Genomic DNA, 24,845 nt, shown 5'->3' with positions numbered 1-24,845 from the left:
TTTATTAGACTGTAGTTAGGCTTGAGAAGAAACTCTGAGCTACCTAAATGACAAAGCTAATTAAAATTGCATGAACAGTTCCCATACCCCAAAAAATGGAGGGATATGTGTACTTATGTGCAAAAATAGGAAGAAAAGAAAACTGCGCTGGTCAAAGAAGACCAGAAGCAAACCAGTATCATAAAAGTCAAAGGAGGATAGACTTTAAAGCAACTGAGAAATCTAGAACAAACTGATAAAAGACTAATGGCTATCCCTGTTTTTAGACACAATGTATTCTTGGGAAAAGGATGGCCATCATATGTAATCTTGACTGTCCACCTATTTGGACAATAACAGAAACCAATGTACTACAAAGCATCATAGAATCTTCAGAGTCAGAAGGAGCCTTAAAAGTCATCCAGCCTCTCAACAAATGCTATGGGGACAAGACATTCACGTGCAAAAGAATGAAGTTAGACCCCCTACCTCACACCATATTAAATTTCTAAAAACTAACTGAAAATAGATTGGAGACCTAAATATAAGAGCCAAAACCATAAAAGTCTTAGAAAAATGATAAACATAAATCCTACAAAAAAACCCCCAAAACATAAATCCTTGTGACCTTAGATTAGGCACTGTTTTCTTAGATAGGACACCAAAAGCACAAGCAACCAAAGGAAAAATAAGTGGACTTCATCAAATTTTAAAACTTTTGTGCTGCAAAGACACCATCAAGAAAGTGAAGACAATCCACTGAATGAAAGAAAATATCATATATCTGATAAAGGTTGAGTATCCAAAATATATAAAGAACTCTTACCACTCAACAAAAAGACAATCCAATTAAAAATGAACAAAATATCTTAATAGACATTTTTCCAAAGAAGATATATAATGGCCAACATGTACATGAAAAGATGTTCAACATCACTAGCAATCAAAGAAATGTAAATTAAACCCACAATGAGATAGAACTTTACACCCACAGGATGCTATAATCAAAAAGACATAATCGATGGGCCATCCCTGGTGGCGCAGTGGTTAAGAATCCACCTGCCAATGCAGGGGACACGAGTTCAAGCCCTTGCCCGGGAAGATCCCACATGCCGCAGAGCAACTACGCCCATGAGCCACAACTACTGAGCCCACGTGCCACAACTACTGAAGCCCAAGTGCCTAGAGACCATGCTCCGCAACAAGAGAAGTCACCAAAAAGAGAAGCCCGCGCACTGCAACAAAGAGTAGCCCCCCCCCTTGCCACAACTAGAGAAAGCCCGTGTGCAGCAATGAAGACCCAACACAGCCAAAAAATAAATTAATTAAAAAAAAAAAGACATAATCTAAAGTGTTGGTGAGGATGTGGAGAAAATGGAACTACTGTACTCTGCTGGTGGGAATGTAAAATAGTGCAGTTGCTTTGAAAAACAGTCTGGCAGTTCCTCAAAGAGGTAAACAAAGTTTCCATATGACCCAGCAATTCTGCCCTTAGGTATATACCCAAGAAGAATATGTTCACACAAAAACTTATGTACAAAAAAGATCTTACTGTGATTTATGTCAAAGAGTGTTCTTCCTATGTTTTCCTGTAAGAGTTTTATAGTGTTCGGTCTTACATTTAGGTCTTTTTTTTTTTTTTCTTGCCGTACGCGGGCCTCTCACTGTTGTGGCCTCTCCTGTTGCGGAGCACAGGCTCCGGACGCGCAGGCTCAGCGGCCATGGCTCACGGGCCCAGCGGCTCCGCGGCATGTGGGATCTTCCCGGACCGGGGCACGAACCCGTGTGCCCTGCATCGGCAGGTGGACTCTCAACCACTGCGCCACCAGGGAAGCCCCCTACGTTTAGGTCTTTAATCCATTTTAAGTTTTTGTGTGTGGTGTTATATATATACACGCATGTATGTGGAATCTAGAAAAATGGTACAGATGACCTATTTACGGGGCAGGAATAGAGATGCAGATATAGTGAACAGACGTGTGGGCATGGTGGGGGTTGGGGAGGGAGGGTGGGATGAACTGGGAGACTGGGATTGACGTCTGTGCATTGCCATGTGTAAAACAGATAGCTAGTGGGAACCTGCGGTATAGCGCAGGGAGCTCAGCTCGGTGCTCTGTGGTGATCTAGATGGATGCGATGGGGGGTGGGGGGTGGGAGAGAGGTCCAAGAGGGAAGGGATATATGTATACATACAGCTGATCCACTTTGTTATACAGCAGAAAGTAACACAACATTGTAAAGCAACTATATCCCAATTAAAAAAAAAAAACTTGTACAAATGTTTAAAGCAGCATTATTCATAATGGCCAGATGTTCATCAGCTGACAAATAAAAATGTGCTGTATCCATACAATGGAACAGTATTTGGCCATAAGAGAGGAAGGAAGTGCAGACACATGCTACAGTATGGATGAACTTCGAAATCATAATCCTAAGTGAAGAAAAGCCAGTCATGCAAGACTCCATATTATATGATTCCATAAATATGAAGTGTTCAGAATAGGCAAGTCCATAGAGACGGAGAGTAGCTTTGTGGTTGCTTGCTGGGGGGAGGGAGGGAGGGTGGAGAGGGGGCAGAGGAGAGCGACTGCTAATGGGTATGGGTTTTTTTTCTTGAGGGGTGGCGATTCTGATGATGGCTGTACAACTTGGTGACTATATTAAAAGCCACTGACGGTGCACTTTAAACAGGTAAATTGCACGGTATGTTATTTATCTCTCAATAAATTGGAAATTTTTTAGAAGAGTCATCTAGTGGTGGTCTTGACTCTGCTGAATACCATCAAACAGGAAACTCAGTACCTCTCCCCACAGGAAGCCCATGCCACGGCTGTACAGCTCTGATTGTTAGAACTGTCTTCTTTATATTGAGTTAAGGGGTGAGCAATGGGAGTAAGAAAGGAAGTGTGATATAGGGGTGAGCAATGGGAGTAAGAAAGGAGTGTGATATAGGGTTTCAAAAAGCAATACTAAATGAATGGTGATGTGGCAAGAAGTAGAGAAACATTAAAGTTGATTTTAAAAGAGATTATTGATAAAGAGATTGGAGACTAGAATCAAAGAAGCAGTGAAATAGTAGAGAATCCTACTTTCAAAGGTAGAAGGGGGAACTGAGAGCAATGGAAGAGACAGGCTAGATGGTAAAAATATGTTTTCTATCCTAGGAGAAATCTGTGCATTTTATATTCAATGTAATAGTCCACATATTTACTACTGAACACTTAACAACATGCCAGGTGCTGTGTCAGACACTGAGATTAAAATGATAAATAGACCAATTCCTGTATTTAAAGAGTTTATGAATAAGAAGTATAGTTACAACATGGTAACTGTACTGTAACCATCAAATCCAATGGCTTTTACTCAGCTCTCACTCTTAAGCCTCCTCTACTACACAAGAAAGCGATTACCACAAGCCTTTCAATGAATATTGGATTAATCTGAACAAATTCTTGTCAAACTTTCCTGCCTTAATATCTGTGGCACATCACTCTCCTGATTTCTTCTTTCCCCACTGACTAGTCCTTCAACCTATTTCTTCCCATCTCTTTTACTGGTTCTTCTTTAATCCTCTCTCCCCAACGTTTTGTTTCAACCTTTGTTCTTTCCTTATTCTTCTTCCTTTGGTAAACTCATTCATTCTCAAGGCATACACTGTAATGTCCAAAATGTATAGCTCTAGTTCTGACCTTTCCTCTAAGCTCTTATCTCTAAATCCCATTAATATATATGTCCTTTTGTGTGTCTATCAACTCAAACCTAAAAGTGAAACTAATTTTCACCTTCCAAAACCTGCTCTCCTCCTGTATTTCTTCTTTGTAGAGTCACTCTCTCAGACCTTTAGGCTTCAGACCTATAACCTCCTGCCACCTGTGACCAAGGGTACACTTGAGATGGCAGGCTAGGGTCAGAATGCTGAATTTGGAACAGATTTTTCTCTTCACAAAGTTAACTGTTCTCAATAGGGAGCAACCTCACCTCTTGGATCTTGGTATCACCATGTTTCTTAGAACTGAACAGCCCAGAATGCCTAAAAAGTCAATGGCTAGCGAACACCTGGAGATGTCTAGCTGAAATGATTTTTTAAGAAAAAAATTTTAAAGAAAATACTCCAAGGGTACAAAAAACTACAGATGATAATACATGAGCACCTGTATACCTACCTACCACACAGATATAACTGGAGCCCCTTATGTCTCTTCCTCCCACCCTCACTGAAATAGCCACAACTCCGAATTTGGTTATTATTAGAATATGTGCTTTTAGACTTTACTATGTAAGTATACATCCATGAACAACATACAATATTGACTGAGTATTTTAAAACTTTATATTATGAATGGATGGTGGTGATGGTTGTATACCAGTGTGAATGTACTTAATGCCTCTGAACTGTATATCTAATGGTTGAAATGATAAATGTTATATTTTAACCACAATTTTAAAAAACCTTTATATTACAGTATCACACTGTACTGATGTTTCTGCAACTTCCTTTTTGCCTTTTTCTGGCAAAATGTATACAGTTAATACATGCAACTCTAGTTCATCCACTCAGACTGCTATATAACATCTCCTTGTATATCTATATCACAATTTTTCACTATTACAAATGTTCTACTTTATAGCTACATTACAAAAAGGATTTCTGGGGTTTTAACTGAAGTATAGTTGGTTTACAATGTCACGTTAGTTTCAGGTGTACAGCACAGTGACTCAGTTTTTTTTTTTTTTTTTGGCTGCGTTGGGTCTTTGTTGCTGCGTGCAGCAGCTACTCTGTTGTGGTGCGCAGGCTTCTCACTGCGGTGGTTTCTCTTGTTGCAGAGCACGGGCTCTAGGCACACGGGCTTCAGCAGTTGTGGCTCGTGAGCTCAGTAGTTGTGGCTTGTGGGCTCTAGAGCACAGGCTCAGTAGTTGTGGCACACAGGCTTAGTTGCTCTGCGGCATGTGGGATCTTCCTGGACCAGGGCTCAAACCCGTGTCCCCTGTACTGGTAGGCGGATTCTTGTTTTTTCTTTTGCGGTACGCGGGCCTCTCACTGCTGTGGCCTCTCCCGTCACGGAGCACAGGCTCCGGACGCGCAGGCTCAGCGGCCGTGGCTCACGGGCCCAGCCCCTCCGCGGCACGTGGGATCCTCCCGGACCGGGGCAGGAACCCACGCCCCCTGCATCGGCAGGCGGACTCTCAACCACTGTGCCACCAGGGAAGCCCTGGTAGGCGGATTCTTAACCACTGCACCCAGGCGAAGTCCTGAGTGATTCAGTTTTATATGTATACATACATACATACACACACACATATACACACACACTTTTTCAGATTCTTTGCCCTTAGAGGTTATTACAAAATATTGAGTATAGGTCTCTGTGCTACACAGTAGGTCCTTGTTGGTTAATCTGTTTTCCATATAGTAGTGTGTATATGTTAATCCCATACATATGGTAATATATACACAATGAAATATTACTCAGCCATAAAAAAGAATAAAATAATGCCATCTGCAGCAACATGGACAGCCCTAGAGATTAGCATACTAAGTGAAGTAAGCTAGACAGAGAAAGACAAATATCACAGGATATCACTTATACGTAGAATTTTAAAAAAAGATACAAATGAACTTATTTACAAAACAGAAACTCACAGACATAGAAAAATTTATGGTTACCAAAGGGGAAAGCGGGGAGGGGTGGGATAAATTAGAAGGTTGGGATTTGTGAGTTTGTTTTTTAATTGCTTTAAGACAAACAACTAAAGAGATCAGAACATTAAAGATATTAGAACATTAAAACTGCAGACCTTCCAAAATAGAAAACAGCTGTGTTCCCTATCTCTATATGTACTTAAGTATTCTATTAAATGGACTTGACTAAATCCCAATTGTTTATTGAAAGCTTTCCCCATATTTAGGTTTATTTAATTATTAAAATTTCACTTAGCAAATCATTTAAGCTTGACTAAAAACTTAATGGATTTTACAGAGTGCAGTTCTGCTTTCCCTTGTTAATAACCATCCCTATTGCTAAAAACAAAAACAGAAACTCTAGCACTGTTAACAAAAGAGCTTTCTGAGAGCAACATTAAACCATTTGCAGCATTTCATTCTTAGGGCAAATAAATCAATAAAGAACTAGATTACCACAGAACAAGAAAGGTCTTAATGTAGCCAGTCCTTTAAGATACGAAAGCGTCTCCCTAAATACTGAGGAAGTTCTTGAGGTCATATTTAATTCAGTATTACTTAAAGTGGAGGCTCCGACAACAGCTGACTGTTTCTTCCTCACCAGTCTCCTCCAAGGGCCCATCTTATCACATTCCCCTCCTACCTAACTCTACTTTGCTGACCACTGCTTTAATGTTTTCTGCTTGTCTAATCAGATTTTTTCTTCATCTTTTACCAACCTCCCCACTCCCAATTCACCCTACATATTATTATTTTTTTTTTTTTGCAGTACATGGGCCTCTCACTGTTGTGGCCTCTCCCATTGCGGAGCACAGGACTCTCAACCGCTGCGCCACCAGGGAAGCCCTCTACATATTATTAAAAGAGATATTTGTGTGTCTAAGTTGCTTAGCACGGGGCCTAGTCCATATATTCAACACATGTTAACTATTACTGTTTGTTACCAGAGTAATCTTCCTAAAGCATAATTCTAACTGGTCTTGCCATTCCTTTGATCAAAAGCTTTCAACGGTTCCCATAATGACAAGAGACTGCATCACACAGGAGACAGCAGAGGGAAGTATCAATAAAGTAAGTACCACCTTTTCAGTCAGAGTTATTAAGATCCTTGCTGTGTGTCCAACTATTTAAGTGGAGGTTAAATTAACCTTACTAGAGCTCATTTTCATCATCTATAAAATGGCTATCATGAGACCTACTTCTCAGGGTTGTTACAAGGGTTACAGACTAAATAACATACACAAAGCTCCCAGCACACACAGCAGGTATTTAGCAAATTCTGATTTTTTCCCTCCCTACAAAGTGAACTCCTAAACAACTGAATTCCATAATCTAGCCCAAAAGTACCTCTTCATGCTTCTTTCTCATTACATACTCCTGATTCAGCCAAACTAGACTTCTCACCATGCTTTGAGCCTGCCCTGTGATTTCTTACCTCTCAGCCTTTGCTTACTCCAATGGTTTTGCTTTTCCCTCCAACTCCACATATCTAAATCCAGCCTATCCTAAGCCCAGGCCAAATACTGCCCTTGTCCCTGAAGCATTTTCTCTTATCATCCCCATTGCTTAGAATACACTGTCTGAACCTCTTTAATTGCACTTATCACACCAGGCCTTATTCAAGAGTTCTATTTATGTGTCTTACATCCTCTATTTGAATGGATTGGAACAGAAACGGGTAACATCTTCCACTAAGTACCATTTCTACCCAATTTTAGCTAGTGCTGATTAAAACATACAAATCATACCTGAGAATAAGAAAAGCAGCCTCTGATACCCAGGAGCTGGTCTGGTGTTGCTATGAGCTAGCCTGGCACTCACAGTTAGGTCTTGGTGTTCTCCTCTTACACATAAGCAATTTCAGACATGAACATCAGACAAGACCATTCTGTGACCATGATGGATCAAGACAAAAATAAGAACATTGTGTAATCTGTCTGAGCACACACAAAACATGAACACTGCCCAAAGCAAAAAAATATCAAATAGCCCCTATTCCTGGATGATAAGTGACTGCTGCTTCTTTGCCAATTATAGCTATAGCTTTTCTTTAGACTGCTCTCTCTTGACATAAACTCTACTAAGATACCCAGTCATAGAATGTGCCCCACTTTCTGGCAGCACCCGATCCACAGCAAAGCCCGACATCCTTAAACCTTCCTCAAAATCACCTAACATGGGGCTTCCCTGGTGGTGCAGTGGTTGAGGGTCCGCCTGCCGATGCAGGGGACACGGGTTCGTGCCCTGGACCGGGAGGATCCCACGTGCCGTGGAGCGGCTGGGCCCGTGAGCTGTGGCCGCTGGGCCTGCGCGTCCGGAGCCTGTGCTCCGCAAGGGGAGAGGCCGCAACAGTGAGAGGCCCGCGTACCGCAAAAACAACAACAACAAAAAAAAAACACCTAACACAAGCCTAAATCCTATAGTAAGCCTTTTCTAACACTCTTACTGATGCTGCGTGCTTCCTCACGGTGTGCATCCTCCTTTGCTGCAACAAGCAATAAACCCAAGTTATTCAACTGTAGGTGCATCCCTGGTGCCCTGTGGCTGAAGGACAAACTATGAGCTTCTTTAATAGAAGCCTAGTATTTTCTTTATGCTTACAGGGCATGCTCTGGGTCTTGCAATGCTATACACTTTGTTGAACTGATCTGAATGACTTACACTAGGCCTGTTGGCCTTGCTGTAATCTGAAGACCCAGCCCAGTCACTCTCAGAGCTAAAAATAGTTTTTTACTTCATTATCCTGAGTGTTTTCAATTTCACAGTTTTGAGAACAGAAAATAGCAGTCAGACTGATCGAGGTGCCCCACACCCTCCCACCTCTGAGTTTCTGAAATGGAAAATGTGTCTAATTTACATTCATTCACAGACTCTCAAATTGTCTCTGCTCCTCTTGGCACACTTCCAGAGTAGATGTCTGATGTTTCATTAAGAGAAAAGGTAAAGGACCAAAATAATCCATTTGTCTCAGGCACCTACATACCAACACATAAAGAGCTAATTTAAGATAACAAAGAATTACGTATATGTGTGTGTTACCTATGCACGTATAAATATGTATACACATATACACATATGTGTGTGTATGTATTTTCACATCTTGGAGAGCTTCAGACTCAGTGAGCAGGACTCACTTGAGGAGAATATGGTGACAAAAAGAGTCTGAACTATTCCAGAGGAACAGGGTTACTGGGGAGGGGCTGGTAAGGAACCCTGTTTACAGGCATTCAAAGTGAGACGCTCAATGGAAAACACAGGTGGGCAGGGTCAGCAGGAGAGATGCCAAACGTAACATTACGGTAGGAGTCCCCTAGGCCCCAGCCAACGGAGATGGAAGGTAGGACTCTCTTGAAGCCAATTCTAGCATAGAAGCAGCACACTGTCACCTTGGAGGGCTTCAGCTACTCTGGAACCTGTTCAAAGTCCCAGTCAGCTAACCAGGAACAACTGACAAGTTCCTGACCTACTATGCTGACATCTTCACGTTCCACAGGTACATAAGGTGAGTCAGGGAATGGTTACTCTGGCCAAAGAAGAAACCTGTTGGTGAAATCAAATGAGAACCATAGGAGAAAGAGATCACGCCATCTTAGAATTTGTGGCAAAAAGGTAGGGGGTGTGTGGCACAGGCTCTAGGAAGGCAGAATTAAGAAGTCCTGAGAACAGAGACACGTGGTTCCATTTCATGAGACTCTAAGAAGAAAGCTCTTAAAATGCATTTTTGCTTGGGCATTTAAAAAATTCTTAAGCAGGTGGGGAAGGCAGAGGAGTAGATGTACTGGTAGCTATTCTAAAAGAACAGACAAAAAATGAACAGAAGAGCACATCAGCAATCAGCATGAAAGAGTAGCAAGACTTGGAAGAACCACATGAGGAGGCCAAGGTCCAAAACAAATTAAGGTTTACAAAAAGGCTAGCAAGGGCTTCCCTGGTGGCGCAGTGGTTGAGAGTCCGCCTGCCGATGCAGGGGACACGGGTCTGTTCCCCGGTCCGGGAGGATCCCACATGCCGCGGAGCGGCTGGGCCCGTGAGCCATGGCCGCTGGGCCTGTGCATCCGGAGCCTGTGCTCCACAACGGGAGGGGCCATGGCAGTGAGAGGCCTGTGTACCGCAAAAAAAAAAAAAAAGGCGAGCAAAAGCAAAAAGGGTATTTTTATAGTGAAAAGGCAATTTGCTTGATGATAAAATGTAATGCTGAGAAAGCAGAATTTCTCAACCTCTATTTTGCTTCCATATTCTCTATCAAAGGGTATTAATTTGGGGTTAAATGGGACAGAATTAACAATCCTAGAGGGAAAAAAAGTCCCAGATGGGTGAGGAGGATAAGATCAAGTCTGTTCACTAACTTCTACCAGGAAAACTGGTAAAACTTGCACATAAGGTCACTGAACTAAAGAAAATTTGAAGAAATTATATTGATAAAAAGAGAAATCTTGAACGAATGGAGACAGATAATTATTGTTCCAGTTTGCAAAAAGCAAAAGGTGGATAGTGGACTTTTCAACTATAGAGAAGTGAATGCTTCTTGGATTCAATGCTAAAAAGGATTCTTCCTTTTTTTTTTTTTTGATGGAGTGGACATGGAAGGGAAGAAACTTTTTTTCTGGTTATATAAGAAAAAAATGCATACCTATAGAAAATTGAGAAAGTAGAGAAAAGTATAAATAACAACCACCCATGTTTCCATGACCCAGAAATAACCACTGTTAAGATGATGACCTACTTCTTCCTAGTGAATACATACAGTGAATACATCTTTACTTTTCATTTATAGTATACAATTTTCCCATATTATTTGGAACTCTTCATGAGGAGAAGAAAGAGAAAAGGAGATCCAAAATGTATTAAAAGAGATTATGGCTGAAAAATTCCCAAACCTAAAAAAGGAAACAGATATCCAGATACAGAAAGCACAGAGGGTCCCAAACAGGTAAACCCAAACAGACCTACACCAAGACATATTATAATAAAAATAGCAAAAGTTAAAGAGAGGATTCTAAAGGCAGCAAGAGAAAAACAAAGAGTTAATTACATAGGCTCCCCCATAAGGCCATCAGCTGATTTCTCTACAGAAATGCTGCAGGCCAGAAGGGAGTGGCAAGATATAGTCAAAGTCCTGAAAGGGAAAAATTTGCAACCTAAGGTACTCTACCAAGCAAGATTATCATTTAGAATAGAAGGAGAGACAAAGAATTTTTCAGACAAGCCAAAACTAAAAGGATACAGCAATACTAAAACTATCCCCTAAAAGGAAATATTGAAAGATCTTCTCTAAATAGAAGAATATATAGAAAAGAGAAAATCACAATTGGAAAGCAAATCACCTAAATAAACCAGTACACAGATTTTAAAAAAATCAAAAAATTTCTGTGAAAGTGATGATAACCACAATGAACAGCAAAACGATGAACATGAAGATGTAAAAGAGGACACCAAAATCATAAAATGTGACGGAGGAGAGTAAGAAAATGTAGATTTTTAAAATTTCCTTGAGTGTGTTTGAGCCTATATGACTACCAGTCTAAGGCAAGTAGATATGCAATGGGGTTAACATACTTGAAAAACAGGGTTATCACAAATCAAAAACATAAAATAGACTCACAAAAACCAAAAAGAAGAGAACGTAAGTATAATACAAAAGAAAATCATCAAACCACAAAAGGAAAAACAACAAGCAAAAGGGACAAAGAAGAAATATAAAATCAACAGGAAAATAATGTTTAAAATGGCAATAAATACATATCTGTCAATAATTACCTTAAACATCAATGGACTAAAATGCTCCAATAAAAAGACAGAGTGGCAGATTAGATTAAAAAACAAAAGCCTACAAGATGCTGCCTACAAGAGACCCACTTTAGGGCAAAGGACACACACAGACTGAAAGTGAGGGGACGGAAAAAGATATTTCACGTAAATGGAAATGACAAGAAAGCGGGGGTCACAATACTCATATCAGACAAAATAGACTTAAAACGAAGGCCATAAAGAAAGATAAAGGACACTATATAATGATAAAAGGTTCAATACAAGAAGAGGATTTTACGCTCATCAACATATATGCACCTAATATAGGAGCATCCAAATACATAAAACAAATACTAACAGACATAAAGGGAGAAAATGACAGGAATACAATAATAGTATGAGACTTTAACACCCCACTGACATCAATGGACAGATCTTCTCTGGACAGATCTTCTAGACAGAAAATCAGTAAGGCAACAGAGATCCTAGATGATACAATAGAACAGTTCACATTTTCAGGAAATTACATCCAAAGAACCAGAATACACATTCTTTTCAAGTGCACATGGAACATTCTTTAGGACTGACCACATACTAGGACACAAAACAAGCCTCAACAAATTTAAGAGTATAGAAATTATCAAAAGCATCTTTTCTGACCACAATGGCATGAAACTAGAAATCAACCACAGAAAAAAGAAATGAGAAAAAAGCAATTACATGGAGACTAAACAACACGCTACTAAAAAACCAAACAAACAATGGGTCAATGATGAAATCAAACAGGAAATTTAAAAATACCTTGAGACAAATGACAATGAAAACACAACCATACAAAATTTATGCGATGCAGCAAAAGCAGTTCTTAGAGGGAAGTTCATAGTGATACAGGCCTTCCTCGAAAAGCAATAAAAACTTAAATAAACAACCTAACCTACCACTTAAGAGAATCAGAAAAAGAACAAACAAAACCTAGAGTCAGCAGAAGGAAGAAAACAATAAAGATCAGAGAGGAAATAAATAAAATAGAGACTAAAAAACAATAGAGGGCTTCCCTGGTGGCAAGGTGGTTAAGAATCTGCCTGCCAATGCAGGGGACACCAGGGTTTGAGCCCTGGTCTGGGAAGATCCCACATGCAGCAGAACAACTAAGCCTGTGTGCCACAACTACTGAGCCTGTGCTCTAGAGCCCGTAAGCCACAAGTAGTGAGCTCACGCGCCACAACTACTGAAGTCCATGTGCCTAGAGCCCGTGATCCACAACAAGAGAAGCCACCACAATGAGAAGCCCGTGCACTGCAACGAAGAGTAGCCCCCACTCACTGCAGCTGGAGAAAGCCCACGTGCAGCACGAAGACCCAACGCAGCCGAAAATAAACTAAATTAAGAAAAAAACAATAGAAAGAAAAATCAATAAAATCAAGAGCTGGTTCTTTGAAAGGGTAAACAAGATTGACAAACCTCTGGCCAGGCTCACCAAGAACAAAATAAACAAAGTAAGAATTGAAAAAGGAGACATAACAACCGATACCTGCAGAAACACAGGAAACCATAAGGGAATACTATGAACAATTATATGCCAACAAATTTGATAACCTAGAAGAAATGGACAAGTTTCTAGAAACATATAGCCCACCAAAACTGAATCAAAAAGAAACAGCTAATTTGAACAGACCAATCACTAGAAGTGAAATAGAATTTGTAATCTTAAAACTCCCTACAAACAAAATTATAGGACCAGATGGCTTCACAGGAGAATTTTACCAAACATACAAAGAGGAACTTACACTGATCCTTCTCAAACCCATTGGGAACATTCCCAAAGACATTCTATGAAGCCACCATCACCCTGATACCCAAACCAGACAAAGACATCACCAAAAAAGAAAATTACAGGCCAATATCTTTGATAAATATAGATGCAAAAATTCTCAACAAAATATTAGCAAACCAAATTCAACAACACATAAAAAAAATCATATGCCACAACCAAGTGGGATACATCCCAAGTTCACAAGGATTGTTCAACACACGCAAATCAATCAATGTGATACACCACATAAACAAGAAAAGACAAAAACCACATGGTCATCTCAGTAGATGCAAAAGAAGCATTTCACAAAATTTAACATCCATTCATGATAAAAACTCTTACCAAAGTGGGTATAGAGAGAACATATCTCAACATAATAAAAGCTATTTATGACAAACCCACAACCAATGTAATACTCAATGGTGAAAAGCTGAAAGCCTTCCCACTAAATTCTGGAACAAGACAAGGATGCCCACTCTTACCACTTCTATTCAACATGATATTGGAAGTTCTACCCACAGCAATCAGACAAGAAAAAGAAATAAAAGGTATCCAAATGAAGGGAAGAGGTAAAATTGTCGTTATATGCAGATGACATGATACTATATACACAGAAAACCCTAAGGACTCCACACAAAAACTACTAGAAATGATAAATGAATTCATCAAGGTAGCAGGATATAAGATTAACATACAGAAATTGGTTGCATTTCTTTACACTAACAATGAAATATCAGAAAGGGAATGTAAAAAAACAATACCTTTCAAAATCACACACCCCAAAATAAAATACTTAAGAATAAACCGAACCAATGAGGTGAGAGTTGTATGCTAAAAATTATAAAACATTAATAAAAGAAATTGAAGAAGACTCAAAGAAATAGAAAGATATCCCATGCTCTTGGATTGGAAGAATTAATATTGTTAAAATGAGCACACTACCCAAAGCAATCTACAGATTTAATGCTATCCCTATCAAATTATCCATGACATTTTTCACAGAACTAGAATAATCCTAAAATTTATTTATAAATAATCCTAAATTCTGGGTCCATAAAGGACCCAGAATTGCCAAAGCAATCTCAAAGAAAAAGAACAAAGAAGGAGGCATACGCCTCCCAGACTTCAGACAATATTACAAAGCTAAAGTAATCAAAACAGCATGATACTGGCACAAAAACAGACATATGGATCAATGGAACAGAACAGAGAGCCCAGAAATAAACCCATACACGTATGGTCAATTAAGCTTCGATAAAGGAGGCAAGAATATACAACAGGGAAAAGACAGTCTCTTCAGCAAGTGGTGTTGGGAAAGTTGGACAGCTTACACCATACACAAAAATAAACTCAAAATGGCTAAAGACTTAAACATAAGACATGACACCATAAAGCTCCTAAAAGAGATCACAGGCAAAACATTCTCTGACATAAATAGTACCATTGTTTTCTTAGGTCAGTCTCCTAAGGCAATATAAATAAAAACAAAAATAAACAAATGGGACCTAATCAAATTTACAAGCTTTTGCACATCAAAGGAAACCATAAACAAAACAAAAAGACAACCTACAGAATGGGAGAAAATATCTGCAAATGATGCTACTGACAAGGGCTTAATTTCCAAAATATACAAACAGCTCATACAACTTAAACAAAAAACCCAAGTGAAAAATGGGCAAAGACCTAGACATTTCTCCAAAGAAGACATACAAATGGCCAACAGGCACATGAAAAGATGCTTAACATCGCTAATTATTAGAGAAATCCAAATCAAAAGTACAATGAGGTACCACCTCACACTGGTCAGAATGGCCGTCATTAAAAAGTATACAAATAACAAATGCTGGAGAGGATGTGGAGAAAAGGGAACCCTCCTACACTGTTGGTGGGAATGTAAGTTGGTGTAGCCACTATGGAAAACAGTATGGAGGTTCCTCAGAAAACTAAAAATACAATTACCATATGATCCAGAAATCCCACTCCTGGGCACATATCCAGACAAAACTATAATCCAAAAAAGATACATGCACCCCTATGTTCATAGCAGCACTATTCACAGTAGCCAAGACATGGAAACAACCTAAATGTCCATCAACAGATGAATGGATAAAGAAGATGTGGTACATATATAGAATGGAATATTACCCAGCCATAAAATAGAATGAAAGAGTGCCATTTGTAGCAACATGGATGGACCTAGAGATTGTCATACTGAGTGAAGTCAGAAAGAAAGACAAATACCGTATGATATCACTTATATGTGGAATCTAAAAAATAGGACACAAATGAACTTATCTACAAAACAGAAATAGACTCAGATATAGAGAACAGACTTGTGGTTGTTGGGGGGGGCGTGTTGCGGGAGTGATGGAGTGGGAGTGTGGGGTTAGCAGATGCAAACTAGTATATACAGAATGGATAAACAACAAGGTCCTACTGTATAGCACAGGGAACTATATTCAATCTCCTGTGATACACCATAACGGAAAAGAATATGAAAAAGAATGTATATGTATGTATAACTGAATCACTCTGCTATACAGCAGAAATTAACACAGCATTGTAAATCAACTACAGTTAAAAAAAAGAAAGTCCCTCAAAAAAAATAGGTATGGTACACAGTAGCAGATTTCAAGTTCAGGTATAATTAATACTGTATTTGTATTGTCTACCCTGTTTATAAATCCACAGTGATCCCAGACAAACTGGTATTTTTTCCCCTTTGATTTCAAAGAAAAAGAAAACTGACCACCAAAACAGACAAAAACCAAAAAAAACTCCAACCCCTCATGAATATAATTTATTAGATTCATAATAGTCTATCATATGGATGCATGATAATTTATGTAACCATAAATAACAGTAATAATAATAGTAATAATAAAGTAATGGCTTATAAATGCTAATAGAGGAAACCATGATCCCTGGGAGCCAGCATTCATTAATTCACCCAATTCACTAATTCCTTTATTCATGAATACTGATTTCCTACAATTGCAGGCCTGGTCTAAAGTTGGAGATACAGCAGTGAACAAAACAAACAAAAATCCTTACCCTCATGGAAACTCCTTTCTAAATGGGAAAAGAGATAATACACAAGATAATGATAAATACTAAAGAAAAAAATGAAGCAGGCAAAGAGGATAGGATGTGTTGGGGGGAAATAAAGATTTTAGCTGGAGTATCCAGAGAAGGCTCAGGAGACGAAGACCTAAAGAAGATAAAGGAAAGGCACATGGCTATCCAAGGAAGAGCATTTTAGGCAGGGGAAACAACAAATGCAAAGGCCCTGAGGTGGGAGCACACCTGGCATGTTCCAGCAACAGTGAGAAAGCCAGCGTGGTCAAAGCAAAATGAGAAAGAAAGGAAAAGGAGAAGGAAATGGGGAAGAGGATTAAGTAGGTCATGTACAGACTTTGTCTTTTCATCTGAGTCAGGAAGCCACTGGAGGGTTTTATGGAGGGAGAAACTTATGCTTTAAAAGGATCAGTATGGATGCTATGTTGAGAACAGACTGAAGGGAGAAGGGAGGAAGAAGGTGGACCACAGTCTAAAACAGACAGAATAAGATGGAGTAAAGTAATCAAATGACCAACTGGTTTAATGACTACACAAAAGGTTTCAGTGAATAGACTGGGGTGACCTGAAGAGCAGTTTCAAATGACTGATAGATTTTAAAAAATAATTTGAATGGTCAAGAAGGCATGCTAATCAAAAGCAAGGGTGAAATTGTGAAAAGAAATTATGAGGCAGTCAGAGACATCTGAATGCCGACTGGATATTTAATGACATTAAGGAATTATTGATTTTTTAGGTGTGATAATGATATTGTGGCTATTTTAAGAAGAATTCTTATTTTTTAGAGATGTATACAAAATTATTTACAGATGAAATGACCCAATGTCCGGGATTTGCTTCAAAATAATTGAACGTATGGGGGGAAAAGTAAGTGGGGATATACACGATCCAAGATGATGAAGCAGGGTGATGTGGATTCATCTTACTACTCTCTCTACTTTTGCTTATGTTTGAAAATGTCTAACAAAAAAGTTTTTAAAAAAAATCAAGAATGGCATATAGCTGAGAGAGATGGTAAAACAAATACACTGAATGGAACGATAAATATTCTGAAAAAATGTCAAGAGGCTGGAATTCTGGACCAATAGATAAAATGCAACAGGAAAGGCTAGAAACTGCTATATTTGGTTCCAAAACATCAAGTGAATGTACAAAATGGACAAAACCTAGATGAGTAGCTCCTATTTAAAAAAAAAAAAGTTTAAGATTCTAATATACAGCAAGGTCAGCAAGTAAAATGCCAAAAATCTAAAGCAATCCCCAAGATGCATTAATAGAAGTAAAGAATTTTTAAAAGGGGGGTGGGGGGGTGTTCTTCCATGAGCTAACTGGCTTACACTTGCTATTGTTTGCCATCTAAGAGGGCTATGTTTGGATACTTGCAACTATGTCATATGAGGAATGGATGAGGCAGCTAGGGATGTCAACTTAGGAAAAAAGATGGAAGAAGGGGACGTGATACTAGTCTGCAAATTCCTGAACTCATCATCTTTCCCCTTTAATCTACTTTGCTTCATTACTATTTTGGTAAAGGGTGTTACCATCTATGTATTCACCTAAGCCAATAAACTGAGAATAATTCAAGATACCTCCCTCTCTCTCACACTCCACGTCTATTTAAAAATGTCTCTTAACATTGTTTTCTTCCTTCCTATCCAACTTGATGCCTCCCCTGCTCCATTTACTCCTTCTTCCTGTACCCCTATTTCCCTTTGGGAATCACTCTCAACTCCACAGTGGTCAATCAGTATACTCTTTCTACCCACAGCACTGCAAATAGCTTAACTCAAGCTATTAAGATGGGAGGATGTGTTAGCTGGAACTACTGGGAAAGAATAGGTGTGGGAGGAGGGGGAGGGGATAAGAGTAAGATGGGAGTGAAGGAAGAGTTCAAAAGAACAGAAACATTCTTTCTCTGGACAATTAAGTGTGAGGAGGTGATATCTGGAACTGTTGCAACTATTTTTGCTACCCTGAGAAGTCAACAGACAGAGTCAACTTGAGAAGGAACCCAGAAGTGAAAAGGACACAGAAAATCAGATTGTGAATCTCTAGATCAAACCACACAGGAGGTCAATTCTAACACAGGGTCTTTTCATTTGGACTAATCAATACAGTCTCTTTTTGACTTAAGACAGTTCAGCTGAATTTCCTGTGACTTATCATGAGAATCCTAACTGAAGAGCCCAAAGACACTCGCTTAATGATGCTCATGTCTCAACTGGACTACTGCAACAATATTCTCCCTGAAACAATCCTCACGATACAGACTTTATACTGTTGCCAAGGTGTCCTTTCAGACTGTATGTTTCTCTTCTACTCATAAACTTACAATGGCCTCCTCTACCTTTAGAATACTATCCAAACTCCTTAAGTATGGCAGAAAAAAAAAATCTTTACAATTTGGCCCCAAGTCTCATCTCTTACAACTCTAAAGCTATTTCAAGGCTCCGGGTGTTGTTTTTGCTCTGTGTTCCCTCTTCCTGGAATGTTCTTCTTAATCTGGCTAATAAAAACACTTTAGAATTACCTCCTCAATTTAGCCAAGGAATGCAAGGTTGGTTTAACACCCCAAAATCAATTATGTAATGCATCATATCCACAGAACGTAAGACAAAAACACCATTATCGCTTCACTAGACACAGAAAAAGCATTTGACAAAATTCAACACCCCTTCATAACAAAAATACTCAACAAACTAGGAATAGAAGGGAACTCCCTCAAAGGGCATCTTTAAAAAAATCCACAGCTAGCATTACCCTTAATGGTATGAAAGCTTTCTTAAGATTAGGAACAATCAAGGATGTTCCCTCTTCATTGCTTCTATTCAACATTGTACTAGAGGTTCTAGCCCAGGCAGTTAGGCAAAAAAAAAAAAAGAAAGAAAGAAAAGGCATGTAGATTGGAAAGAAAGAAGTAAAACAATCTCTGTTCGCAGAGAACAAGATCATGTATTGGAGCTAATAAACAATTCAGCAAGTTTGCAGAATACAATATTAATACACAAAAACTGTGTTTCTAAAAAATAGCGAACAATTTGAAAATAAAATTAATAAAATAATTCAATTTACAATAACATCAAAAAGAATAAAATACTCAGGAATATATTTAACAAAATAAGACTTGTATATTGAAAACTACAAAGCTCTTTGAAATCAATTAAAGACCTAAATAAATAAAAAGAAATCCTGTGTTCCTAGATGGAAAGACTTAATATTGTTAAGATGGCAATACTCTCCAAATCGCTCTACAGATTCCACACAATCAAAAATCCCAGCTGGCTTCTGCAGAAACTGATAAGCTGATCCTAAAATGTGTATGGAAATGCTGGGCCACAAGACTCAGAAATTAATCTTGAAAAAAGAACACAGTTGGAAGACTTAATGCTTCATGACCTCAAAACTACAAAGCTACAGTAATCAAGACAGTGTGGTACTGGCATAAGGATGGGTATATATGATATTTGTATCAATGGAACAGAATTGAGAGTCCAGAAATAAACTCTCACACTTACAGTCAATTGAATTTCAGCAAGGGTGTCAAAACAATTCAATGTAAACAGAACAGTGTTTTCAAAAATAATGCTGGGATAAATGTACATCCACATAAAGTTGGACTTCTACATCACACCATATATAAAAATTAACTCAAAATGGATCAAAGACTTAAATATAAGAGTAAATACAATAAAACTTGAGCATAAATCTTCATCACCTTGGATCTGGCAATTATGTTTTTAGATATGACACCAAGAGCAGAAGAGAAGAAAGTAAGTCAGGCGTCATCAAAATTAAAACTTTTCTTAAAAGGACACCATCGAGAAAGTGAAGACAACTAAGTGGAAGAAAACATTTGCAAATCATATATCTGATAATGAACTTGTACCTAAAATACATAAAGAACTCGTACAACAAGAAACCCAATTTAGAGATGTGCAAAAGTCTGAATACACATTTCTCCAAAGAAGATACACAAATAGCCTATAAAAGATGTCAATGTTGTCAGTCATCATGGAAATACAAAAAAAAAAATCACAGTAAGATACCACTTCACACCCATTAGGATGGCTATAATCAAAAAGGCAAGCAATAACAAATGTCGGTGAGGATATGGAGAAAGTGGAACCCTCACACTAATGGTGGGAACGTAAAATGATGCAGCCACTTTGGAAAACAATCTAGCAGCTCCTCAAAACTGCTGAGAGTAATCATATGAGCCAGAGATTCCACTCTTAGTTCCAGCCACACTAAAATGCTTACATGTCCCAAATGCATATACCCAAGAGAAACCAAAGCATGTATCCATACAGAAATCTGTACACAGATGTTAGCAGCAGTGTTATTCTTAATAATCAAAACCCAAAATGCCCTTCAACTGATGAATGAATAAAATGTGGATGGAATATTCCACACAATGGAACATTATTCAGCCATAAAAGGTAATGAAGTACTCGGGCTTCCCTGGTGGTGCAGTGGTTGGGAGTCCGCCTGCCGGTGCAGAGGACGCGGGTTCGTGCCCTGGTCCGGGAGGATCCCACATGCCGCGGAGCGGCTGGACCCGTGAGCCATGGCCGCTGAGCCTGCGCGTCCGGAGCCTGTGCTCCGCAACGGGAGAGGCCACAACAGTGAGAGGCCCGTGTACCGCAAAAAAAAAAAAAAAAAAATACAAAAAAACTGACCATTCTAACATGTGTCTCCCCACTTCCCTGCAAGGATTTGAGTACCTGTAATTGACACTTTTTTGCACTTATTTAATGTCTGTTTCCCTCTACTAAACTGTGGATTCCTTAAGGCAGGGATTTGGCTCATTTTTTCATGGAATTAACAATATTTATATGTTGTGTGTAAACTATGTAAAAGTATACATCATAAATATTTGCTAAAAGACTATCCTAACAGTTGTTACATGGAAAAGGGACTGTGCTTGTTTCACATATATGCCAATGGGCAGAAATGGAAACTATTGATATAATGGCACGAATTTTAGGAATTTTCAAATAATCAGGGCTGTCCCTTTATTAAAAACAGGGGTTTCTGGGTTCTGTGGATTCTCTGAGTTGATTCTCAAATTCTGAATGTATGTATAAAAAGCATGTGCATTCTTCCTGGGAAAAAAATCCATAACTTTCATCAGATTCTCAAAGGGGAATATAACCCAATAATGGTTAGGATTCACTGTTTTTAAAATGTCAGTGTACCAGGGCAGGGATTTTAGTTAGCAAATTTCAGTTACTGGAATACATCATTCAAGGTAGGTTTTTGCCTAGATTATACTACTTTGGTAATTAATGCAAAAAGAGAACTCACAATATTAGTATCTTCATAATCTTATTCATTTAAAAGTATTTATTGACTATCCATTATATTGTCCATTATATGCCAACTGCTGAAGAAATAACAGTAAACAAGACAAAGTGCCTGCCCTCAGGAGCTTACATTCTAGAAGGTGGAGACAAAAAAAGAGTAAATAAGAAAATGTCGTATCATATAGTAATGCCTTCAACAGAGAAAATAAAACATGATGAAATAGGGAATGAGAGGAGTGTAAAGAGTTATTTTAGGAGCAGGAGGCTTTTTAGGACATAAGCCACTGTGTCTCCTTGCATGGCCTCGCAATAAACCTTTCTCTGCTCCAAACGCCGACGCTTCGTCGGGCACATGAACTTGCATTAATATTTGCGCCTGTTCAAACGACAGACGGTGCAACTTTTCAGTGACTCCTTCATCTCCTACGTTCACCCAGCGGTTCTTTCTAAGAATCATCTCTTAATCTCTCCCTTCTCCCTCCTCTCTTCCTGCACTGTCCTTACCCTCAAGGGTCTCTCAGTCACCAACATTTACAGTCTAGGCCTCGTATGTGATAGGATGAAGTTAAGTGCAGCACATGTGTGGGACACCTGGGGTCAGGAGGTGGCCAGGAACGACTTCCCAGAGGAGGTATTATTTTGTCTTCAGACCTGAAATGTTGTGTAAGTCATGTGGGGTGTGGTGAAGATGGAACTTGGGGTTTTCTAGCACAGGAATAACAAAGAGGCATAAAATAGATGAATTCATAAATAGAATGTGAACTTGGTTAATTGCATGTTATTGGGTCCGGCTTCTAACCTTTTATTTCCCTCGCTTTCGCATTAACCTCTAGAAAACATAATTATTTTTAAAGCCCCTCATTATCCTCCCCACTTCTAGGCACTTTTCGTATTCAAGTTTTCTTCTGCATCTGCCAAACTAAATCTTCTCTAAGCTTGGCTTCTTAGTTTCTCTGAACTACTGAAAAACCTGGAAAGACTTGATACTGAGCAGGACACTGTGGGGCTCCTGGGCACAAAATTCTGTGTCCCTCATTACTCGATTACAGAAAATCGGCTTCATTCCCCAGAGTTCCAACTAGCAGGTTCAAACAGTTGCTAATTAGGGAAGGGAGGGGATGCAGAGACAAGGGAGGAACAGTGAAAAGAAACAGTAGTGTCAAAAGTTCCTTAATGGTCCAGTGGATAGGACTCAGTGCTTTCACTGCAGTGGCCTGGGGTTCAATCCCAGGTTCCCCTGGTCTGGGAACTAAGATCCCGCAAGCCACGCAGTGTGGCCAAAAAAAAGTTATTTTAGCTAGGGTCATCAGGGAAAGTCTCTCTGAGGAGATCACATTTGAGCTGAAACGTGAGCAATGAGAAGGAAGCTGAGGAAAGAGCACTTCAAGAATGAAGAGAACAGAAAGTGCAAAGATTCTAAGATGAGAACATTGATTATTACCACCTGCATTAAGAGAAAAAGCCATGTCTAAACGCCTCTCTATACAACATTCAGAAGAGTGTCTCCCACTCACAATGAATAGAACTTATTCAAGATAATTCAGCATAATGAAAATTCACTGTGATAAGAGACTATTCTAGACAAATCTTTACTGCTTAGGGTCATCACAAATTTACTCTTCTTCAATGCAGACAATATCATTAGACAAAGTGAGTAAAACCTTTGGGGTTTTGTAATAAAACAGAAAGAAGAAAAAAAAACACCATGTACTTTTTTTTTTTTTAAGAAGTCTCTCCCAGGTAGATAGTTTTACAAACAAAGATTACCAAGCAAACTCTATAAACAATTATGAGTTCGATCTGCTCTCCATCCCTAGAGCTTGGTGCTTTGCATTTGTAGTATTTATTATCTGTGAGGTACAAGAGGGTGGAGTTACAGCCAGTGTATACAAATTAGAGGGAAATGAGTTTCAGTTCAAAAGCAGCTGTCCAACAATCAACAGGTTGAATATCAGTTTAAGTGTGGAGACTGTAAAACCATGACTCAAGTTAGCGTAACTTCATGACCTACAAAGAACTGTTCCAGTTCTTTCTCCCAGCCTTGGCATCCCTGTCGTGTTACACTCACCCATAAAGCCCCAGAATGCAAACCAAAGAGTGGATTTTTAACTACCACATACATCATGCCAATAACAAAAGATTAACAAATACTTGTTCAGGTAAGGGGAACGCAGAGCTTTGTTCATCTCAGCAATTTAAATTCTTATTATTAAAATCTTCAAGTTATATTTACAAAGGCACAAAAAAAGCCTGAAGCAGTGAGCACCCAACACCAAACTGAAAGCACACAATGAATTAAGGTTAACAGTACCAATTCCAACTATTTCATTCAAATGCACGACAGAAAGCATTCGGAAGCCCTGAAGAGGGGAATCCAAGAGGGAGCCCTCCTGACTCAGAGCACCTGAGCAGACGGTGACTAGTTGCGTTAGGCCAGTGAGGGGAAGGGGCTGCCAGCAACCGGGGAGTGTGCCCAGGCTTGTCTGCGTGCGCTCCTGGTCCTGCCTGCGGTGGAAGGTCAGGAGGGACCCGCTCGGGCAGCTGCCCGCTGGTGTCAAAAGAACCCAGGGGCTTGGCACCTCCCACACGCCGCCGGGTCCGCCTTCTCTAGCGGGGACGGAGATTCCCGGAGCCGCCCTCCGTGTAGCATCGCTTACCTTCGGTGAGCGGCGGTGGCCCCTGCCGCTTTCCGCGGGACAAAAAGGCCTTGGGCAGAAGCAACGACACAGCCAGGACGAGCCCCGAGGCCAGGGCCACCCTCTGCACGGTGGAGTACGCCATGGCCACCCGCCCTCGCCGCAGGTGAGCTCCAACCGGAACCGGAACCAGAAGTGGAACCGCAAAGCCCGCGGCCTCCTTCGACCCCACCGAGAGCTGCGCAGACGGCGCCGCGCGAGGGACAAGTCACCAGGCGCCTCCGGCTCCGCGGCGGAGGGCTGACCTGCTCCCCCCGCGCGGTCACCTGGTGCAATGAGTGGTACCCGCGCCCTCTCATTTGTACCGACTAGACGCGCCTTCCACGCCCACCTGGGCGTTCTACCGTCGAAACAACCGATGGTCGTCCCTCCTCTCCATCCCGCTCACCACACTGCTCACTCCCCGCCCCAGACCGCCCATTAATTTCCTCGTTAAGGCCCCACCCAGGCCCCGCACCTCCATTGTCCATCTGCATACCGGGGTGATGATACTACAACGCAGCTGTAATGCGTTTTAAGCTTTCCATAGCTTCAGATCTTTCAAA

The 24,845-nt window shown here is 39.9% G+C and overlaps 1 protein-coding gene across 1 annotated transcript in view; it reads right to left on the bottom strand.

Annotated features, from left to right (window-relative positions):
- RIC3 (RIC3 acetylcholine receptor chaperone) overlaps positions 1–24,385 on the bottom strand; it is a 49,620-nt gene extending 25,235 nt beyond the window's left edge. Inside the window, 1 exon segment of the mRNA XM_024757053.1 lies at positions 24,262–24,385. Within this exon segment, the coding sequence (XP_024612821.1) occupies positions 24,262–24,385 (124 nt within the window).
- Between the last annotated feature and the right edge of the window lie 460 nt (positions 24,386–24,845).

The sequence above is a fragment of the Neophocaena asiaeorientalis genome, unplaced genomic scaffold, assembly GCF_003031525.2.
Source record: "Neophocaena asiaeorientalis asiaeorientalis breed wild unplaced genomic scaffold, Neophocaena_asiaeorientalis_V1.1 scaffold504, whole genome shotgun sequence".
Classification (NCBI taxonomy): domain Eukaryota; kingdom Metazoa; phylum Chordata; class Mammalia; order Artiodactyla; family Phocoenidae; genus Neophocaena; species Neophocaena asiaeorientalis.
This window is presented reverse-complemented; position numbering and strand designations above follow the sequence as displayed.